The sequence below is a fragment of the Gadus morhua genome, chromosome 7 (assembly GCF_902167405.1).
Source record: "Gadus morhua chromosome 7, gadMor3.0, whole genome shotgun sequence".
In the NCBI taxonomy this organism is placed as follows: Eukaryota; Metazoa; Chordata; class Actinopteri; order Gadiformes; family Gadidae; genus Gadus; species Gadus morhua.
Window position 1 is genome coordinate 8,791,831 of NC_044054.1, and position 18,578 is coordinate 8,810,408.

An 18,578-nucleotide genomic window follows, 5' to 3' on the forward strand; every position below is an offset into this window, starting at 1 on the left:
ATTGGTTCAGACTGCGTCTTTGAGAAAATAAAAATAAAATTGTATTGGTAGAATCATTTAAAACATCCTCTCATCTTTCTATAATGTATCACTTGAATAAAATAAAATAAATGTGTCGCTTATTATTACTCATTACTTATTACTGTTTTAGTTAGTTATTTCAAACTTATTTTTATTCTGATACTGATTCAGATTGCAGAAGCAGTCTGTTTGCTAATTAATTGTATGTACTGGTTATAGACTGGTGATATCTTCACTGTGGAATGCTCTTTTTGTAAGACTCTTTAGACAAATGCGTCAGCTGATTAAAGGCAATGTAACATCACTCACTCTCTCACTCACTCAAAACAAAGCTTTATTTTCATGGGAAACAAACGTTTACATCGCCAAAATTATTGAATTTTGAGCAAATTTCGGCATGCGCACGCGCAAAACCCTGAACCTTAGGTTTCACTGTTGCGCTCTGTACTCAGACGTGCGCGGCAGGTGGCGCTGTGGGCCCAGTGGTCGGTGGATTAGCAATCCTGGAAGGTGAAGAATAAGATCGCGTATGCCCTGACGTGATCACAACACGTAGACAAAAACAAACGGGCTCTGTGCACAGGTCGGGCTCTGAGGTGCTCTTAAACGTTACATAGATTGTTCATATAGTTGTTACATGAGGTCGTGTTCGTGAAACAGTGAGTCGGTCTCTTCCGGGACGTTTGGAGAATCACTGGGGGAGACGGATAGATGGGATGAACAGTAAGTACTGTTTGTTTACCCACGGTGAGGGCCTCACCTGTATAAAGGTATATCTATGTATTTAAAGGTATATCTACGTATCTAATGGTATTTATATGTATCTAAAGGTCTATCTATTTATCTAAAGCTATATATATGTTTCTAAACGTCTAGCTATGTATCTAAATGTCTATTTATGTTCATAAAGCTCTACCTATGTATCTAAGGTTATATATATGTATCCAAAGGTCTATCTATGTATATAAAGGTCTATCTATGTATACACAGGTATATCTATATATATTAACGCCTATCTATTTATATTCAGGCATATCTATGTATCTAAAGGTTTATCTATGTATATAAAGGTATATCTTTTTATCTAATGGTATTTATATGTATCCAAAGGTATAGCTATGCATCTGAAGGTATATATATGTATCTACATGTCAATCTATGTATCTAAAGGTATTTCTATGTATCTAAATGTCAATCTATGTACATAAAGCTCTATCTATGTATCTAAAGTTATATATATTTATCCAAAGGTCTATCTATGTATATAAAGGTCTGTCTAGTGTCTATGTATCTAAAGTTTATCAATGTCTCTAAAGCTCTATCTATGTGTATAAAGGTATATATATCTAAACGCCTATCTATTTATATTCATTCAGGCATATCTATGTATCTAAAGGTTTATCTATTGTCTCTTATAGTATATATGTCTCTAAAGGTATATCTATGTCTCTAAAGGTCTAACAATGTATCTAAAGGTCTACCTATACATAGATAGAGATTTAGATTAGAAAGACATTATATGAATAAATATACATTAAGAGACATAGATATACCTTTTTATATGCATAGATATACATTTTATATGCATAGATATATCTTAAGATGCATAGATGTACCTTAAGATACATAGATAGACCTTAAGATACAGAGATAGACCTTTAAAGACATTGCTGACCTTACTGCTTAGACGTACAACCTTAGATACATATACCTTAGATAAACCTTTTTTAGAAACCTTTTATTTTTTCATATATTAATCTTTGGTCTTTTTACAGTTTTTTGTCATAATGGACAGTGACTTGAGCTCCCAAGATCAAAGGGACTTGGACAAGTTCATCAAGTTCTTTGCTTTAAAGGTAAGATCCCTGCTCTCCACTCGCACAGTTGACCCCTGGCTAGAGTTGAAGACCCTTTTACGTTACCCGTCGTCATATCAGAGCCTTGCACTTAAAGGCTGTATCGGCGATTCTAGACCGAAACATAAATAATCACATTCATCTGATCTTTCCTCACGATCCGCTAGCCGCCCGTCCCATAAGCAGGCCGTCAAAAAAACGCGTCCCTGTAGGCAGTCTATGCTCCGAGATCGCACACAAAAACAAATGGTACTACCAACCACTCAAAACCAAAATAAATAGTATTCCAACGAATCACCGACCAGGGGTGGCCGTGTTGTGGGGTTTTGCGCTGCCTTCATGATAGTTTTTACTGTAAGGAACACAGACTGGCTCTGTTTGTTTGGGATCTCGCTGCAAATACCAACAGAAGTGACGTCACCCAACATCGCTGATGCAACCTTTAAAAGAGCACCGGTAAAAATGTAACCGTGATACATATACCCTTTAAATACATGCATATACCTTTTTAGATAAAAAGACAGACCTTTAGATACATAGGTAGACCATTAGAAACATAGATATGACTTTAGGTACATAGACGGGCCTTTAGATACACAGATGGAGACAAACCTTGTGTGCTTGAAGTAGGCCTAGCTAGCAGTGTTTCTCCTGCATGTACCAAGGATTTACAAAGAGCTGCCGCAGTATTACTAGTGCCCCTGCATCAGTCATGCAAAATTAAACAAATAATAATAATAATAGATCGTTTTTTAAAGCGCTTTTCTAAATAATCAAAGACGCTTTACAAAAGGAATACATACAGACAATACAGACACTCAAACAAAAGGATGATTTGTCAGATGTTGTAGGTGGTCCTGAAGAGATAGGTTTTAAGCTGACTTTTGAATGAAAGTGTATTGGAGATTCGGATGGCCAGAGGGAGGGAGTTCCAGAGGGTAGGGGCGGCGATGGCGAAGGCTCTGTCCCCCTTGGTGTGATACTTGGTTTTGGTGATGGAGGTGAGAAGGTTGGCATCAGCGGAGTGTAGGCGGCGAGTGGGGGAGTGGCGATGGAGGAGATCTGTTATGTACGAGGGTGCAAGGTTGTTTAGGGCTTTGTAGATGGTGAGGAGGAAAATAGGTAGCCCCTACTGCACCCTGCCTCAATTGTAACATTGTAATTATTGTAACTTGAGAAAGATTGACGGAAAATACAGACAGCTAGTTGCTAGCTAATAGTGCTCTGCCATTGGATAATAAAAAATGCATGATGCTACTGTAGGGGGCATTAGATCATGAATTGTTGAAGATTAAATGTAGGAGTGATTGTAATGAGTCTACACACATTAGGATTGAACCGCCGATGTTTTAATATATATCAGACATTAAAGTAACATTGTTGTAACTTTTATTACTTTTGTTACTTTGACTTTTAAAATGAATGACAGCAATTGACCTGATGGTGTCTAGGTTCATTTTTGTGTTACAAATAGTCCTGAGAAGGTCTGGAAGGCAGAAGCTGGTTGTTATGTTTCATTATGTATTTTTCTATTTAGTTTAATGGTGCCTTTATGTGCTATGGAAATTATGGTAAATGCCAAAAGCCGACGTGAAAATTGCCCTTGAATACCCCCTCACGTCGTAATTTCCACTGGAGAGCTCGTAGAATATTTTGATACACGAGCTGACGAGATGAGATAACCTTTGAACTTTTCAACATGGTGGAGAGCAACGCAAAAAAAAAAGAAGATCTATAAAACATACAGCATATTATTTACCGTTTGTGTTTTGATAAATCCTCTTGTTTCTGTAGCAGATGAATTAGGCAGTCTAAAATTGTTTCACCCGGGTAACAGGTCGGGATCTCTGGGTCCGCCATGTTTCATTTCACTGCCACAACAAAAGCACTTCAACACAACACACTCGTAGTTTCCAGTTCACAAATGGAAAGGATCATCTTTTCCAGAGCACGTGAAGGCAGCATCAATGTGTCTTTTTGTCTTCTTTTTCGCTCCCTGCCAGACGGTACAAGTGATCATCCAGGCGCGCCTCGGAGAGAAGATCTGCACACACTCGTCCTCCTCGCCGACGGGGTCAGACTGGGTAACCCGTCCACCACTCCTCTCACTCCACCATCACCGCCGACATTTAGACAGCACCAGATCACACCCCTAGGTGTGAGTGGGATCAGACGCTACAAGCCGTTTTGAAATCAACCTCTTATGACATCACAAGTGGGTGTGTCCACCTAGATGTGTGACGGATAGATGAGCAACGTTTGCTTCAGTCCACTGGGTAGGCTGTAGGGGTGGGTATTGCCAAAGAAGTCACGATTCGATTCGTATCACGATTCACATGCCACGATGCGATTCTATCACGATGCATCGCGATACTTGAATTATTGCGATGCATTGCGAATTTTCACTGAACACTGTTAAAAAAAAATTAAGCCATTACCAGTGGCTGACTGGCTGTGTATGATCTGGATAGTGTGTTCAATTGATAACTCAAAGCAACTCAATTCATACATAGCTGTATTTATTGAAACGACTATTACTGGATACACTGACAAGAAGTGCTAAGGATCTATAAAACTTAAAATAACAAAATAAGGATAATCAGTGCCGTTTACATGGCCTCAGTGGTCCTTTAAACCAATGAAATGAAAACATTCAAACATTTCCCCTTTTGGAAGTAGCTGCCATTATAACAACAATATCATTTCATAAACATAAGAGGACAAACTGATGCCACAAAAAGTGAATAGGCTTTATAAAACTATATTAAAAAAAAATATATATATATTAATTATTAATTTTTTTAAATTAATAATCGATTCTTGGCGTCAACAATCAATGCACTAGATCGTGAAAATTAGAATCGCGATGCATCGTCATGACGATTATTTGGCACACCCCTAGTAGGCTGGTAGACTGATCTATCAGCGCACTATACTCACATCGGGTGGTGTAATATGTCAGCTTTTAACTGAAATTCTTCAAAAGGCTCAAAACTCACTCAATCCAGGGAACTAAATCATTGAGGGCAATTAGCAGACGCTTTTATCAAAGCATCTTACAATAGGTATATTTTTCAGAAGAGATGGAATGGAGAATGCTTTTAACGAAAGAATTCCATGCGTTTATATTCGAGGAAGTAATCCACCCCTTTATTGACTTCCATCGATGGGTGGAGTTTGAAAAAACGTATGGTAAATGTTGGTGAGACAGACCACCTGGTTTACAGACAAGAGAGCAAGCATTGTATGAGATGTTTGTAGGCCTTTTTATATCCGTGTTCACATTATGAGTAAAATGAAAAATCGGCCATGATTCAAATCATAGATGGCAACTTATTAATGGATCGACTGTGAGCCTGCCTGATTTCATCGTGAAAAAATGGATGGATTTATTTTTAATTTTTTTGACGTTTGCTGCTTTAATTTCTCTCTCGTTTCAGTTCAACTTGGCCATCAAAGACATCCTCGATGTTTCTCACGAAGCGAAAAAGGCTTTGTCTGGTCAACTTCCCGGCATTGGGCGTTCCATGTGTGTGGAGATCTCCCTGAAGACATCAGAGGTAAACTTATTGTCTACCTGTTTGTTTCGGTCAATCCTCATCTTACAGGCATTCTACACTAGGGGTCGACGGATATGGATTTTTTAGGGCCGATACCGATCTTTTTTCATCAGCCTTAGCCCATGACCGATATGCCAATGCCGTTTTTCTTGAGCCGATATTTGGGGTAGATACTGCTTTTGCTCCCTCAATTTAAATCATAAAAATAACACAATGATGATAACAAATGTTACAAGCCTCAACTTAAAAAAGGAACATTTATTGAACTGCATAGATGAATGATGCTTGCCAAGTCGTAAGAATTTTGCTGTGCTGAAGCAATTTGGTACATGCAACAATAAACACACTTTGACTTTTGACTTTGACTGTCTGTAAATCATGCCAGGAAAAATATTTTAAATAAATAAAAATCGGCTAATGCCGATACACGTAAAAAACACAAATAACGTGCGATAATATCCGATCACTACTCTACACTGATCAGGATTGTAACCGGAAGATTGCTGGTTGGAGTGTTGATGTGCCTCTGAGCTAGACACCTCACCTGCTCCTATAGAATGCTTTTCTTAAATTGTGTGACTGCGTACAGGATGACAAGACAACATAATATAGTCGTTGCTAAGGCGGAACGATTAATCGAATCAAACCGACGCCGCAATGTTATAAAACACAGTTTTAAAAATTGCAACAGCTGCGATTAAAAACAATTTTTTTTAATCGTAGTGATTTGTTACATGATTCGATTTTTCCAACTCAAAAAATAATCGTTTGAATTATCGGGATTTCAATAATGACCCAAAAAATCCGGATTATGTTTTTCTGTTTTTTTTAATCGAGCAGCACTATGTCATACTTCCTTCTTCTTTATCAGGGCAAATCCATCAATGATGTAATGCCTCCTCTTTCTCTTCCTTAGGGGGAATCTATGGAGTTGGAGACATGGTGCCTTGAGATGAATGAGAAGTACATTTTCACCAGATTTCTGATTAATTCACTTAAAGGCCCTATGCAACAAAGATAGCTAGGATAAGAAGCTAAACGATGAGTTAGTAATATTTTTAAGTGCCAGGATGTACAACATACAATAAGTGCATACATTAAGTGCCAGGACGTACAAACACACAATAAGTGTGTACATTAAGTGCCAGGCCGTAAAACCCACTATAAGTGCATACATTAAGTGCCAGGACGTACAAGATGCAATTTGTATTTTGGCGTAAGAGGAAGATTTCTAGGAGAGTAAGGGAGGAGATTGCTGAATCTTGCAGTTGCCTGCTTTTTATGTGTACTCTTTCTACCGTAAAACTTAAATCAAGGCAAGAACAAGAAGAAAATTGTAGCGCGAGCGTTCTGCCCTCTTCGCCCAGTGCCTCGCCAGTGTCACATGACAACATCAGACAGACGTATTTCTGAGCATTACCAACTTTTGCCTATAGATGGCATCAGTGGACCAAAAGGAAAATCAGATTGTTCCATGTAGACGCCTGTCCCAAATACAGGACGGTTGAGTTCAGTGATTGAAACAAATAAAAGCCTGGGCTATTAATTAAGGTTTTACAGTAATTCTTCAGCATCAGATGCACAGGCATAAATTGCCGACGCTTGACACGTGTATTCATCAGTTTTCCCTCTTGTTGTTCTTCACAGGTGCGATAAGGACATCAAAGTTTCCTACACGGTGTACAACCGCCTCTCTCTTCTTCTGAAGTCTCTGCTGGCCATCACCAGAGTCACACCAGCTTATAAGCTCTCCAGAAAACAAGGCCATGACTATGTGATATTATACAGGTACGGTCATGTCTGTGGGGGTCTAACAGGGTTGGCTTAGCTTAGGAGGTAGAGCGGGGGGGACTTGAACAGGAAGGTTGCTAGTTCGATCCCCGGCTCATCCTCCTAGCTGAGTGCCGAGGTGTCCCTGAGCAAGGCACCTCACCCTGACTGCTTCTGACGAGCTGGCTGTTGCCCTGCGAGGTTGACTCCGCCGTCGGTGTGTCAATGTGTGTATGAACCATTTTACGTCGATTTTGTTAAAAGCGTCTGCTAAATGTTAATGTAAATGTATGTATATTATGCATGTAAGGTCACGTCTTTGTTAAATTCGGGGTCGTAGCCAAGTTTGTAAAATAGTGAGGTATGAGTTTTGGTTGGGGGCGGCTCGCAGACACACCAGCAGAAGTCTCACACGTCAATCACAAAGTTAGCATAGTGAGCTCTATATTTTCTCAAGCGCCGATTATTTATATTTCTTTCTGTCCTGACCTTGGTGACCTTATAGCTGTCTACAGGCATGGACGGTCACTCAGGCCAGACAGTTTTATCGTCTCTGGGAAGTGAAATTCTTTCTGTCAAACAGAAGGGCCCACTTTAATGTCTACACTGTGCTCTCTTTGACCAGGATCTACTTCGGGGAGGTGCAGTTGAGCGGGCTGGGAGAAGGTAAACGCTCTAACTCACCTACTTATCATTTCATGATGTCGGTTATTTTTTTGTGTGTATGTATGTATGTATGTGTGTGTATATATATATATATATATATATATATATATATATATATTAGAGCTGTCAAGCGATTAAAATATTTAATCGTGATTAATCGCATTAATGTCATAGTTAACTCTAATTAATCGCGATTAATCGCAAATTATTTTTCTATGCTAAATATCCCTTGATTTTTTTGTCCCATAATTCTTCTCATTTTAATTCTCTTATCAACATAGTGAAGTGCATCGGCTTGCCTTGTGCAAATGATTTTTTATTGATAACAACATTGGCATATACACTGATCAAAACAGGACGATACAAAAAAGGGGCCTATAGTGCAATTAAACGACTGCTTTGAACAAATGTCATTCGAACATAGCAGTCAGGCTACTGCTTGTTTCTTTTGAGCCAAAGAAAAAAAAAATTTTTTTTTTTTTTTTTAATATAAAATAATTGCGTTAATCGCGCGATAAAATTTTTAACGCAGTTAAATTTGGTTTACGTTAACGCCGTTAATAACGCGTTTAACTGACAGCTCTAATATATATGTATCTAATTTATTTATTTTTATTTTCTCTCATCTATTCAAAGAAATTATATCTACTGTATATAATTTATGGGGGATATTTATTAAAATTGTAATACAGTCCAAAATAAACCCACTGCAATACGCAGTAAATTGAAGCACACTTTTTGTATTTTAAATATTTACATTATTAAAAAATTGTAATACAGTATAAAAGAAAAAAGTTAATCCGAATGGATGTTCCTGGTGTCGGTAGGTTTCCAGACGATACGTGTGGGCGTGGTGGGCACCCCGGTGGGAACCATCACCCTGTCCTGTGCCTACCGCACCAACCTGGCCTTCATGTCTGAGAGGTAACGCACCCCTGTCCCCTCACCCCAGAGCTACAGTACGGTCGAGGTCTGTAAGAGCTACAGTAGAACTAGAGTAGAGTCCACGGTCTGGATCTCATGTCTGATAGGTTACACATCCCTGCTAACACTAAAGGCATGGTTCAACATCGACAGAACTCAATGACTACGCAGACCCTTCGACGCAGTTCTCCTGATTTGGTTCTGCGTCAGCTTTCGGTGAGCGGACCAATCACAGCCCTTGTTGTGGTCAAGGGTTATGATTAGGGTTAGGATTAGGATTAGGATTAGGATTAGGGCTAGGATTAGGGTTAGGATTAGAGCTAGGATTAGGGTTAGGATTAGGGCTAGGATTAGGGTTAGGATTAGGGCTAGGATTAGGGCTAGGATTAGGGCTAGGATTAGGGTTAGGATTAGGGCTAGGATTAGGGCTAGGATTAGGGCTAGGATTAGGGTTAGGGTTAGGGCAAGGTTAGAATCTTTGGGAGGCGCACGTTTGGCCCTTGGGGTTGGACCCAAGGACGGTCCACAAGGACGTAATGGGTCCGTAGACCCCCTTGCTTTGCGTCAACGTGGAACCATAACTCAGCCTTAACCCTGACCAGTAGGATCCATGGTGTGTACGGACTACAGTAGAGTCCAAGGAGCGTAAAAACTACATTAGAATCCAAGATGTGTAGAAACTACAGTAAAAATCGTTGTTGTGTAATCTCATGTCTGAAAGGTAACATTTTTCTTAGTCTTCTGGTAACTCAACACTAAACCGAACTACATTTACATTTATATTTAGGGCATTTAGCAGAAGCTTTTATCCAAAGCCACTTACCTCATTATTATTAATGTCTTATCTATTTAACCATACGATTATTTAACCAAACTACGAAGCCCCGAATATCATTTTTATTTATAATTAATGTTATTCCAACAGTATAGCCAAAAACAAAAATCTTCCGTCTGCATTTAACCCTCGCAACCCTGAAAACATTTATTCGTTATGAAAGCTACTCCAGCGACTGTCCGACCAATGAGAATTTGGCCGAACAAGTGCATTGACCAATCAACCACCCAGAATTTGCCCGTCCTTGTCATTACTACACCTGGCGTTCAGCTGATGAACGCAGGTGTCGTGATGTCACTGATCACATGACCTTTGTGCTCCACAGGCAGTTTGAGCAGTCGGCCCCCATCATGGGCATCATCGTGGACCACTTCCTCGACCAGCCGTACGGGAACCAGCAGCCCACCATGGGACACCCCTGCAACTACAGGTCACTAACATGTACAACTACGGTTACTGACGTGTACAACTACGGTTATTAAGATGTACAACTACGGTTATTAACACGTACAACTACAGGTCACTAACATGTACAACTAAGGTTATTAACATGTTCAACTGCGGTTATTAACGTGTACTACTACGGTCACTGACATTTACAACTACGGGTTACTAACATGTTCAACTGCGGGTTACTAACATGTTCAACTAAAGGTTGCTAATATGTATCACTACAGGTTACTAACATGTTCAACTACAGGTTACTAACAATCACTTCATTCATGGGACAGTTAAAAAACTAGGGGTCACTAACATGTTCATCTACGGGTTTCTGACATGTACAACTACTGGTTATTAACATGTTCAACTGCGGGTTGGTCACATGTTCAACTAAAGGTTACTAATATGTACAACTACAGGTTACTAACATGTTCAACTACAGGTTATTAACATGCACTTCATTCGTGGGGCATCCCTTCAACTACAGGTTAATAACATGTGCTGCTAAGGGTTATTAACATGTTCAACTACGGGTTATTAACATGTTCAACTCCCGGGAAATTCGATAAACAAATGTAATATAGTAGAATAACTTACTTTTCTCTCTTTTTACTTTTCTCTCTCTCTCTCTCTCTCTCTCTCTCTCTCTCTCTCTCTCTCTCTCTCTCTCTCTCTCTCTCTCTCTCTACCTCTCTCTCTCTCTCTCTCTCTCTACCCCTACCCCTACCTCTCTCTCTCTCTCCCCCTCCCTCTCTCCCCCTCCAGAGCCCCCAGTCTGGAGGACGGCCCCACCACTGGGATCGATGACTCCCAGGAGATCTGCACCACCTCCTTCTCCACCTCCCCCCCCTCTCAGGTGCGGTCCGTCACACACACACACACACACACACACACACACACACACACACACACACACACACACACACACACACACACACACACACACACACACACACACACACACACACACACACACACACACACACACGGTTTACATGTATTCCGATAGGAAAAGTTCAGGACTCCGTTGTTCCGACTTCCCCTGGGCTCTGCATAGCCTCCCCCCGTACCGCCCCGCCGCCCTTCCGCCTCCCTTACACTCCTAAAAACAACCCCCTCATACCCGGTCGATGTATGTTTGTACATCCTGGCACTTAATGTATGCCAGGCCTCAACAATAACATTAACCCCACAGACTTCACGTGGAGATGTTTCAGGAAAGAAATCACCACAAATCAACATAAATACGTTTTTTCCGTCATTCTGATTGTTGTAGTAGTTGCCAATGGTGGGCTGTTACTTACTACCGGTGTTTATTTGCAATTAATAGTTTGAAATATTCACCAGAAAACAATACAAATAAGTGTTGTCATTCTGATTGCTGTAGTAGGCCCTATATGAATATCTAAATTAACTTTCAAAGCCCTAGTGTTCCTTCTGTTGGGCTAGCTGGTTCGACAGCTTTGCAGCCATAATTATTATGTTTTGTATTTGAATAAATTATTATAATTCAACAAATTTAAAAGAAAACATTTTCTTAATAGGCCTACATTGCCACTGGCCCTTTGGGCAAGTGCCTTAAAAAGTTTAATGTCAAGGCCTGTATGCACTTATTGTGTGTTGTACGTCTTGGTACTTAAAACTAGTACTTAGCATTGAGTAGCATCTTCGCACAGGGAATGGGTTAACCTAGTGATAGTTAGTGCTTGGCACTTGGTTCTATGAACATCCTTACTGTACCGACAGAGATATATTGTTGTTCCTCTTTCTTGACAAATGTACTTATTGTAAGTCGCTTTGGATAAAAGCGTCCACTAAACGCCCTATTTATGTAATTATTACTTATTTTATTTTATTTGACCTAATTTTATCCTTTTCTACTATTTGCACTGTGTCAGAGACAAACGAAATTTCGATTCCACTATTGGTCCTGCACATATTTGGGAATTGACAATAAAGCTGACTTTGACTTTGACTGTGAAATGTAAAGTCTAATGAATGAAACCTCTTTTATTGAAGATGACTGCTGGAAAAGACATCGGCGTCACACTGGTTCACAACCAGTCTACTTACGGCACTGAGAACCCCTCTGCAGGCGAGCAAGCGCCCTGCGCCCCCTGTGGCAGGTAACCCCCGGCAACGCCCCCCTGCAACGCCCCCCTGCAGGGCAATCGAACTGCGCAATCGAACCCCCCCCCACATTTTTGATGGCACTAGCCCTGGGATGAGTGTACTGCAGCAGGTCTGGTGGGTGATGGGTTCTGCCCTCCCTCATGTTGTGCTTCGTCCCCCGGCTGGACAGGGGCCCGCCCCTGGGCGCGGGGAGGGGGGGCCAGGAGGGCCCCGGGGATCGACGGAGGAGCCCGTCCTCTTCGGACCCCCTCAAATCACTGACCACCTTCACCAGGAAGGTCGGGGCGTTTGTCAACAAACCCAACTCCCAGGTTGGTGCCGTTTTGTCGACAGGCAGGCAGTCAGACAGACAGACAGACAGACTGACTGACTGACTGACTGACTGACTGACTGACTGACACACACACAGAGACACACACGGAAACACACACACGGAAACACACACACGGAGACACACACACGGAGACACACACACGGAGACACACACGGAAACACACACACGGAGACCCACACGGAAACACACACAGAGACGCACACACGGAAACACACACGGAGACACACACACGGACACACACACGGAAACACACACACGGAGACACACACACGGAAACACAGAGACACACACACACACACACACGGAAACACACACGGAAACACAGAGACAGACACACACTAACAGACACACACGGAAACACCCACGGAAACACAGAGACACACACACATACTAACAGAGACACACACAGGAAAAAAGACAGACGCACACAGAGACACAAACAAACAAACACAGCGAACACGTAGCCACAGGTTAGTTCTGTTGGTTAGCCTTTGTCAACACAACAAACTCCCAGGTTAGCGCAATTTGTCAGCGGTCTAACTTCCACAAGGAAAGCTGGAGTGCTTGTCAACAAAACAAACTGTAGCACCAGTTAGCACTAGTTAGCACCCAGCTGTAACCAATCAGGATACAATTACACTACCATTCAAAAGTTTGGGGTCACCAAGACGATTTCAGGTTTTCCGAACACGATTATCTGAACAATGTAGCATTAGAACACAGGTGTGATGGTGTCTGGAAACTGGCCTCTGTACACCTATGTGGATATTCCATTAAAAATCAGCCGTTTCCAGCTAGAATAGTAATTTACCACTTTACCAATAGTTTAATGTTACATTTAAACTATTTATATCGTTACACTTAATAAAAACAAAAATCTTGAAATTGCGTAGTTTAGCGTTGCCACCATGTGATAAATGTGCTGACTCCCATCTATTTCTATCGTTGTGTCTGCAGGTCACAAAGACTTTGGACCTTCCCTTTGCCGCTTTTGCAACCCCAAGCTTGGACAAAGACGATGGTGACCAAATGGTACGTTTTTACCCCAGATCATAAACCCACAGAGAGGTCACGTTTAATCCCTTTACTAAAGCTGTGTTATTCAGGAGGCATAGAAAAAAATATTTATAGGTGCATCTATTTCATGGGTTAATGCTTCATGGGTTAATGCTTCATGGTTGACGACATACCATGAAAATGCATTACAAATCGAACACACCTGCTCAAATTTCGACATTTCAATCTTCATGATCTTAATTTGAAAAAAGTGTGTGTGTGTATATATGTGTGTGTGTGTATATATGTGTGTGTGTATATGTATATATATATACTGTGTGTGTATATATATATATATATATATATATATATATATATATATATATATATATATATATATATATATATAAAAAATAAATAATATTCATTAATTCTTACATTCCTAAAAAACAACAACATTTTCAGCACCCTTCAAATTCAATAAATAGCATGGGTGTAACGATTCACCGATACGAATCAGTATCCGGTTGGATTAACACAGATGCAGCTACATCAATATGTGAGCCCCTGAATCGATTTAAAATGACCCAGAATCTGTTGATGCACCGATTTAACCGTTGCGAAACGGTTGAGGGAAGCTTCAACCTGATATCCGACCGTCAACTCATTTCATCCCGTTTCCATACGGATCCGGAAACATAAATATTTAAGATTCCATGGTCCCTATGCCATATATATGTCTCTTTTATAGATGTCTCTTTTATAGAAGGCTTATTTTAATTAATAGAAAATGTATGTGTTAACGTTAAAAGAATATAAACTATCTATCAGATTGATTATTATCTCCTCATATCGCACCGGATCGTTAGAACATTGAATCGAATCGCATTGAATCTTTCCATATTAAAATGTATCGTCCCTGAATCGTATAGTAGCACATGTATCTAGATACGTATCGGATTGTCCTATACAGGAGAGATGCACACCCCTAATAAATAGCCTTTAAACCAAGATTGCGTAAGAATGTTGTAGGCAATGTAAGAGTGCACCTTGTTGCTCTGTAACTTTAGAGCAGTATATTTACTGCCAAGTTGCATTCTTACAAATTTGTACTAATTGTGGATTAAACAATCGCTTGTGCTACGGTAACCTGATCCTTGCCCGTGGATCAGAGCGGTATGTAGAATTATGAATTTGAATTATGGCCAATTATATCTCCCCAACATTAGTTTCCTGTCACCCTGCGTGGTATTAAAAATTATAACATGTAAAAATAAGTTAAAATAAGAAGCGGTAGTGGTACCAGCCACGGTTGATTCTAGTGCAAAAATGAGTATTTAAATAATGTGTTGTTGTTGTAGCGTGCATGGGGTTGGTTTTGGGGAGGAGGATTCCTCCAGGAGCCTGACTGCTTGGGGGAGAAACACAGTTTTTCATCCTCTGGGGTATGGCCCCTGATGTGTAGCCTTACGTTCACACTACATGCGTCCGTCGACGGATCTCATGGCCTTTGCATGGGGTGCTCTCGAAACGCATTGTGGTTTGGTCCGTTGTTTTGGCTCCGTGGCCTGCGTCAAAAGTAGAGAAATGTTAAACTTTTCAGGCAGCGACGGATCCGTCGGCCAATCAGATCGCGGTTATGCAAATACACTCCAGGCGACTACCGGATCCATTTTGCAACAGCAAGAAGGAAGAAGCAGGAAAAAGTGGGAAGCGATGATTTGATTGGCTGCAGGCTGCGTCTACAAAGACTCGTCCCCCACGCGTCAGTCACGCCCTCGGCCATCCGCCGACGGACGGAGGTAGTGTGACCGCAGGGTAAACGTTAAGGTTCCTTCCTGTTCCCAGATCCACCCTCCGGACTCGCCCCTGTGTCCCTCCCCCCTGCAGGGCTCCCTCCACTCCGAGGGCTCTGATGAGTCCATCCCACAGCCGACGGACGACTTCGTCATGGTGGACATTGTAAGTCTTAATTCACCTCCTGGGTGTAACGATTTACAGGTTGTTGTTTTTTTTAAATCGAATTACAAGTGACACCGAATCTAATCCTATTTTGGAAAGGCCTGACCCGGGATTTGGGCTGCAAATTAGCCAACTATCTAGAAACCTTCTATGCAACACATCTATACACATTGTTATGGCATTGACCGTGATAATTGTGTGTGTAATAATGTGTGCTGCATTGTCCCTGACAAATTAACTTGTATAAATAAATCAAAAAATACACATAAAAAATGTATTCAAAATAAGGGAAACTGAGAGCTTATTACAGTGTAAAATACTCAGCCTTTTCCTGTGTTTGAGTGACGTCACAAGTGGACGTCGCTCAAACACAGGAAAAGGCTGAGTATTTTACAGTCGGGGACACTACCACGAAGCGATCCAAGTGTGACCATAATAGTGACCACCATTTCCTTTGTCCTCGTTCCCCGACTTCCCCGTAGAAACCGGCCTTCTCCAAAGACGACCTGCTGCCCATGGACCTCGGCACCTTCTACAGAGAGTTCCAGAACCCTCCTCAGCTGGCCAGTCTGTCGCTGCACATCAGCACCCAGTCCATGGCCGACGACCTGGTATAGAGACATTAACATATGTATCTCATTCTTTTATCTTTCTGTAGTTAATGGTAAACGAATCTCAAAGGTGCACCGTCCCAAGATTAATTTAAATGTTAAGTCATGAAAGCGGAGACGAGTTTATTTGATTGCTATCAATGCTGTAAACAAAGTCTGTGTTTGGACGTGGTTTGAACACACAATAGACTATCATTTACATTCAGGGCGTTTAGAAGACGCTTTATCCAGAGCGACTTACAATAAGTACATTTGTCAGAAGAAAGAGAAACAACAATATATCGCTGTCGGCACAGTAAGGATGTTCATAGAACCAAGTGCCAAGCGATAACAATCACTAGGTTAACCCATTCCCTTGATACGACAGAGATAGCGCAGATAAGCTATACACAACTAAGTATGACCTACAATAAGTGAATTGAGATTCATGACGTACAACATACAATAAGTGCGTACATTAAGCGCCATGACGTACAACATACAATAAGTGGGTACATTAAGTGCCAGGACGTCCAAACATAGAATAACTGCGTACATTAAGTGCCAGGATGTACAACATACAATAAGTAGGGGATGGGAAAGGGTGGCTATGTAGAATCTAGGTGAACTCTGAACAAGTGGTATTGTTGATTCCTGGTTCTTTACTCATTTAGTTCTGACCAAGCCGAAGAACATGGCAGAGAACGTTTCCAGCTATAAGAGAATGTTTGACTTTCAATTTGGTGAAACATTTTCAAGATTAGAAATTGCATCAAAAATGTGCACTTAAAAATAGCACTGAGCAATCGTGTAGCGTCTTACCCTGGCGTTTGTTTGAACATTTTTGGCTACAATTATGGTCAAAATCCATAATCAATAACTGATGAGGCGTTTAATGCCTGCCGTGAAGTAAACAAAATTATATTATTTCTGAAACAAATTCTATATTTTAATATTAAATTGAATTAATTATTATGCAATTATTATTCCATATTGATTTCATACTTTGAGTGACAACACGTTTCTCCAATAGAAGGTAGCTCGAGAAGAGATGGTGGGCGGCTCTAGTTCAAAGTCTCGCTTAATTCTCTCGTTAAATCCTAACCCATCAATTTCCTCAAATTACTTTCAAAAACCACATTCTACAACATCAACATCATAACAACTAAAGCTGTCCTTTCTATTTTTTTTTCTTAGGACTCCCTTCCCGAAAAGCTGGCAGTGTATGAGAAAAACATAGACGAATTCGACGCTTTCGTTGACATGCTCCAGTAGCAACCGACATTGGACGACGAAAACACGACTTTACACACGAAATGCGAACTAACGCTTTTCTTGCGTTAAATGTACAAAATCGAAAACCCATGCACTAATCTCACCTACTGACACTTTCTCCCTAAACGCTTTGTCCTCTCCGACACCACATAGCCCCCAAATGTAAATACCTAGGACTTTTGTCGGTTGCTATGCAAATCCGTTCCTAGCAACCGACATGCATGCACCATTCACTCGCAAAACCGACTGTAGTTCATCAGCGATGTTCGTTAGCATATCCTGCATGCAACAGGTTTGTAGATAACGCTGCTAATTAGTTTGTAAATGTTGTCCTCTCAATAAATCAACTTTTGTCAAGACACTCGCTGATGTTATATCGCAAGAGTTATTGTGTCATGTACTTTTATTTTGTGATGGACTTAAGGCTCCGTTATGGTTCCACGTCGACACAACACAAGGGGGGTTTATGGATCCATTACTTACGTCCTTGCGGACCTTCCTTGTGTCCACAGCAAGGGCCGGACGTGCGCCTCCCAAAAATGGTAACCTTGCGTCGAAGCGACGCAGCAGCAAGTGCTGTGATTGGTCCACTCACCAAAACCCGACGCAGAATCGAAACAGGTTCAGGACTGTGGAAGCGTGTGTGTGGTCCCAGCGTTGCGTCGTTGGGGAACCATAACTGAGCCTTTACGTCAACGTGTTAAATACAATCAAATAGAAATACTATTTATCGTAACATCAGATTCATCGAGGCAACCACGCCCTTTCTGTATCTATTACTAATCAATCCCTACAACTGTATGAAATAAAAAGCACATTTTTACTAGGATGTATTTATTGGATTACACAAGGGAGAGGGAACATGTTTCATCTCAACATCACAGGATTGCATTGTTCCGATAAACTTAACGTGCAAAAGAAAAAGCTTTTTTTGTCAATAAACAATTCCACTTATGCTGATATTGTTTTAATAAACTGCCGTTAATGAAATCACATCTTGTGTGTATGTCGAGGTGATGCGTGTTTGATATTATTTAATACATGATATATATTCATAATCAATATTAATTAACTTAATTATTAACTTAATTTAGTATACTGATTCCGGTGATAAATATATTTAAATTGGCCTATCCATAATGCTTTTATTTATATCTTTAACTAGTCTTAAATATGACCACTTTAAAGGCGAGAGAGTAATTTTGGTTATAAGTT

At 40.7% G+C, this 18,578-nt stretch overlaps 1 protein-coding gene across 2 annotated transcripts; it reads left to right on the forward strand.

Annotated features, from left to right (window-relative positions):
• Nucleotides 1-505: 505 nt before the first annotated feature.
• Nucleotides 506-18,356, forward strand: atg13 (ATG13 autophagy related 13 homolog (S. cerevisiae)). 2 transcript variants are annotated; one of them, XM_030360004.1, is made up of 16 exons: nucleotides 506-744; nucleotides 1,797-1,877; nucleotides 3,881-3,961; nucleotides 5,318-5,437; nucleotides 6,354-6,400; nucleotides 7,085-7,225; nucleotides 7,833-7,873; nucleotides 8,701-8,797; nucleotides 9,958-10,062; nucleotides 10,839-10,929; nucleotides 12,093-12,199; nucleotides 12,376-12,517; nucleotides 13,498-13,572; nucleotides 15,385-15,498; nucleotides 15,981-16,109; nucleotides 17,286-18,356. In XM_030360004.1, exons 2-16 carry the CDS (start codon nucleotides 1,809-1,811, stop codon nucleotides 17,361-17,363), a joined length of 1,437 nt encoding a protein of 478 aa, XP_030215864.1. In that variant the 5' UTR covers nucleotides 506-744; nucleotides 1,797-1,808; the 3' UTR covers nucleotides 17,364-18,356. The 2 variants fall into 2 exon arrangements, with proteins under 2 accessions (XP_030215864.1, XP_030215865.1); XM_030360005.1 differs by having other exon boundaries at nucleotides 15,427-15,498.
• The last annotated feature ends 222 nt before the right edge of the window (nucleotides 18,357-18,578 follow it).

Coding starts and splice junctions, on each gene's coding strand:
- atg13 (XM_030360004.1), top strand. CDS start 1,809: ATGGACAGTGACTTGAGCTCCCAAGATCAAAGGGACTTGGACAAGTTC. Junction 1,878..3,880: donor TCAAGTTCTTTGCTTTAAAG/GTAAGATCCCTG, acceptor GCTCCCTGCCAG/ACGGTACAAGTGATCATCCA. Junction 6,401..7,084: donor TGCCTTGAGATGAATGAGAA/GTACATTTTCAC, acceptor TGTTCTTCACAG/GTGCGATAAGGACATCAAAG.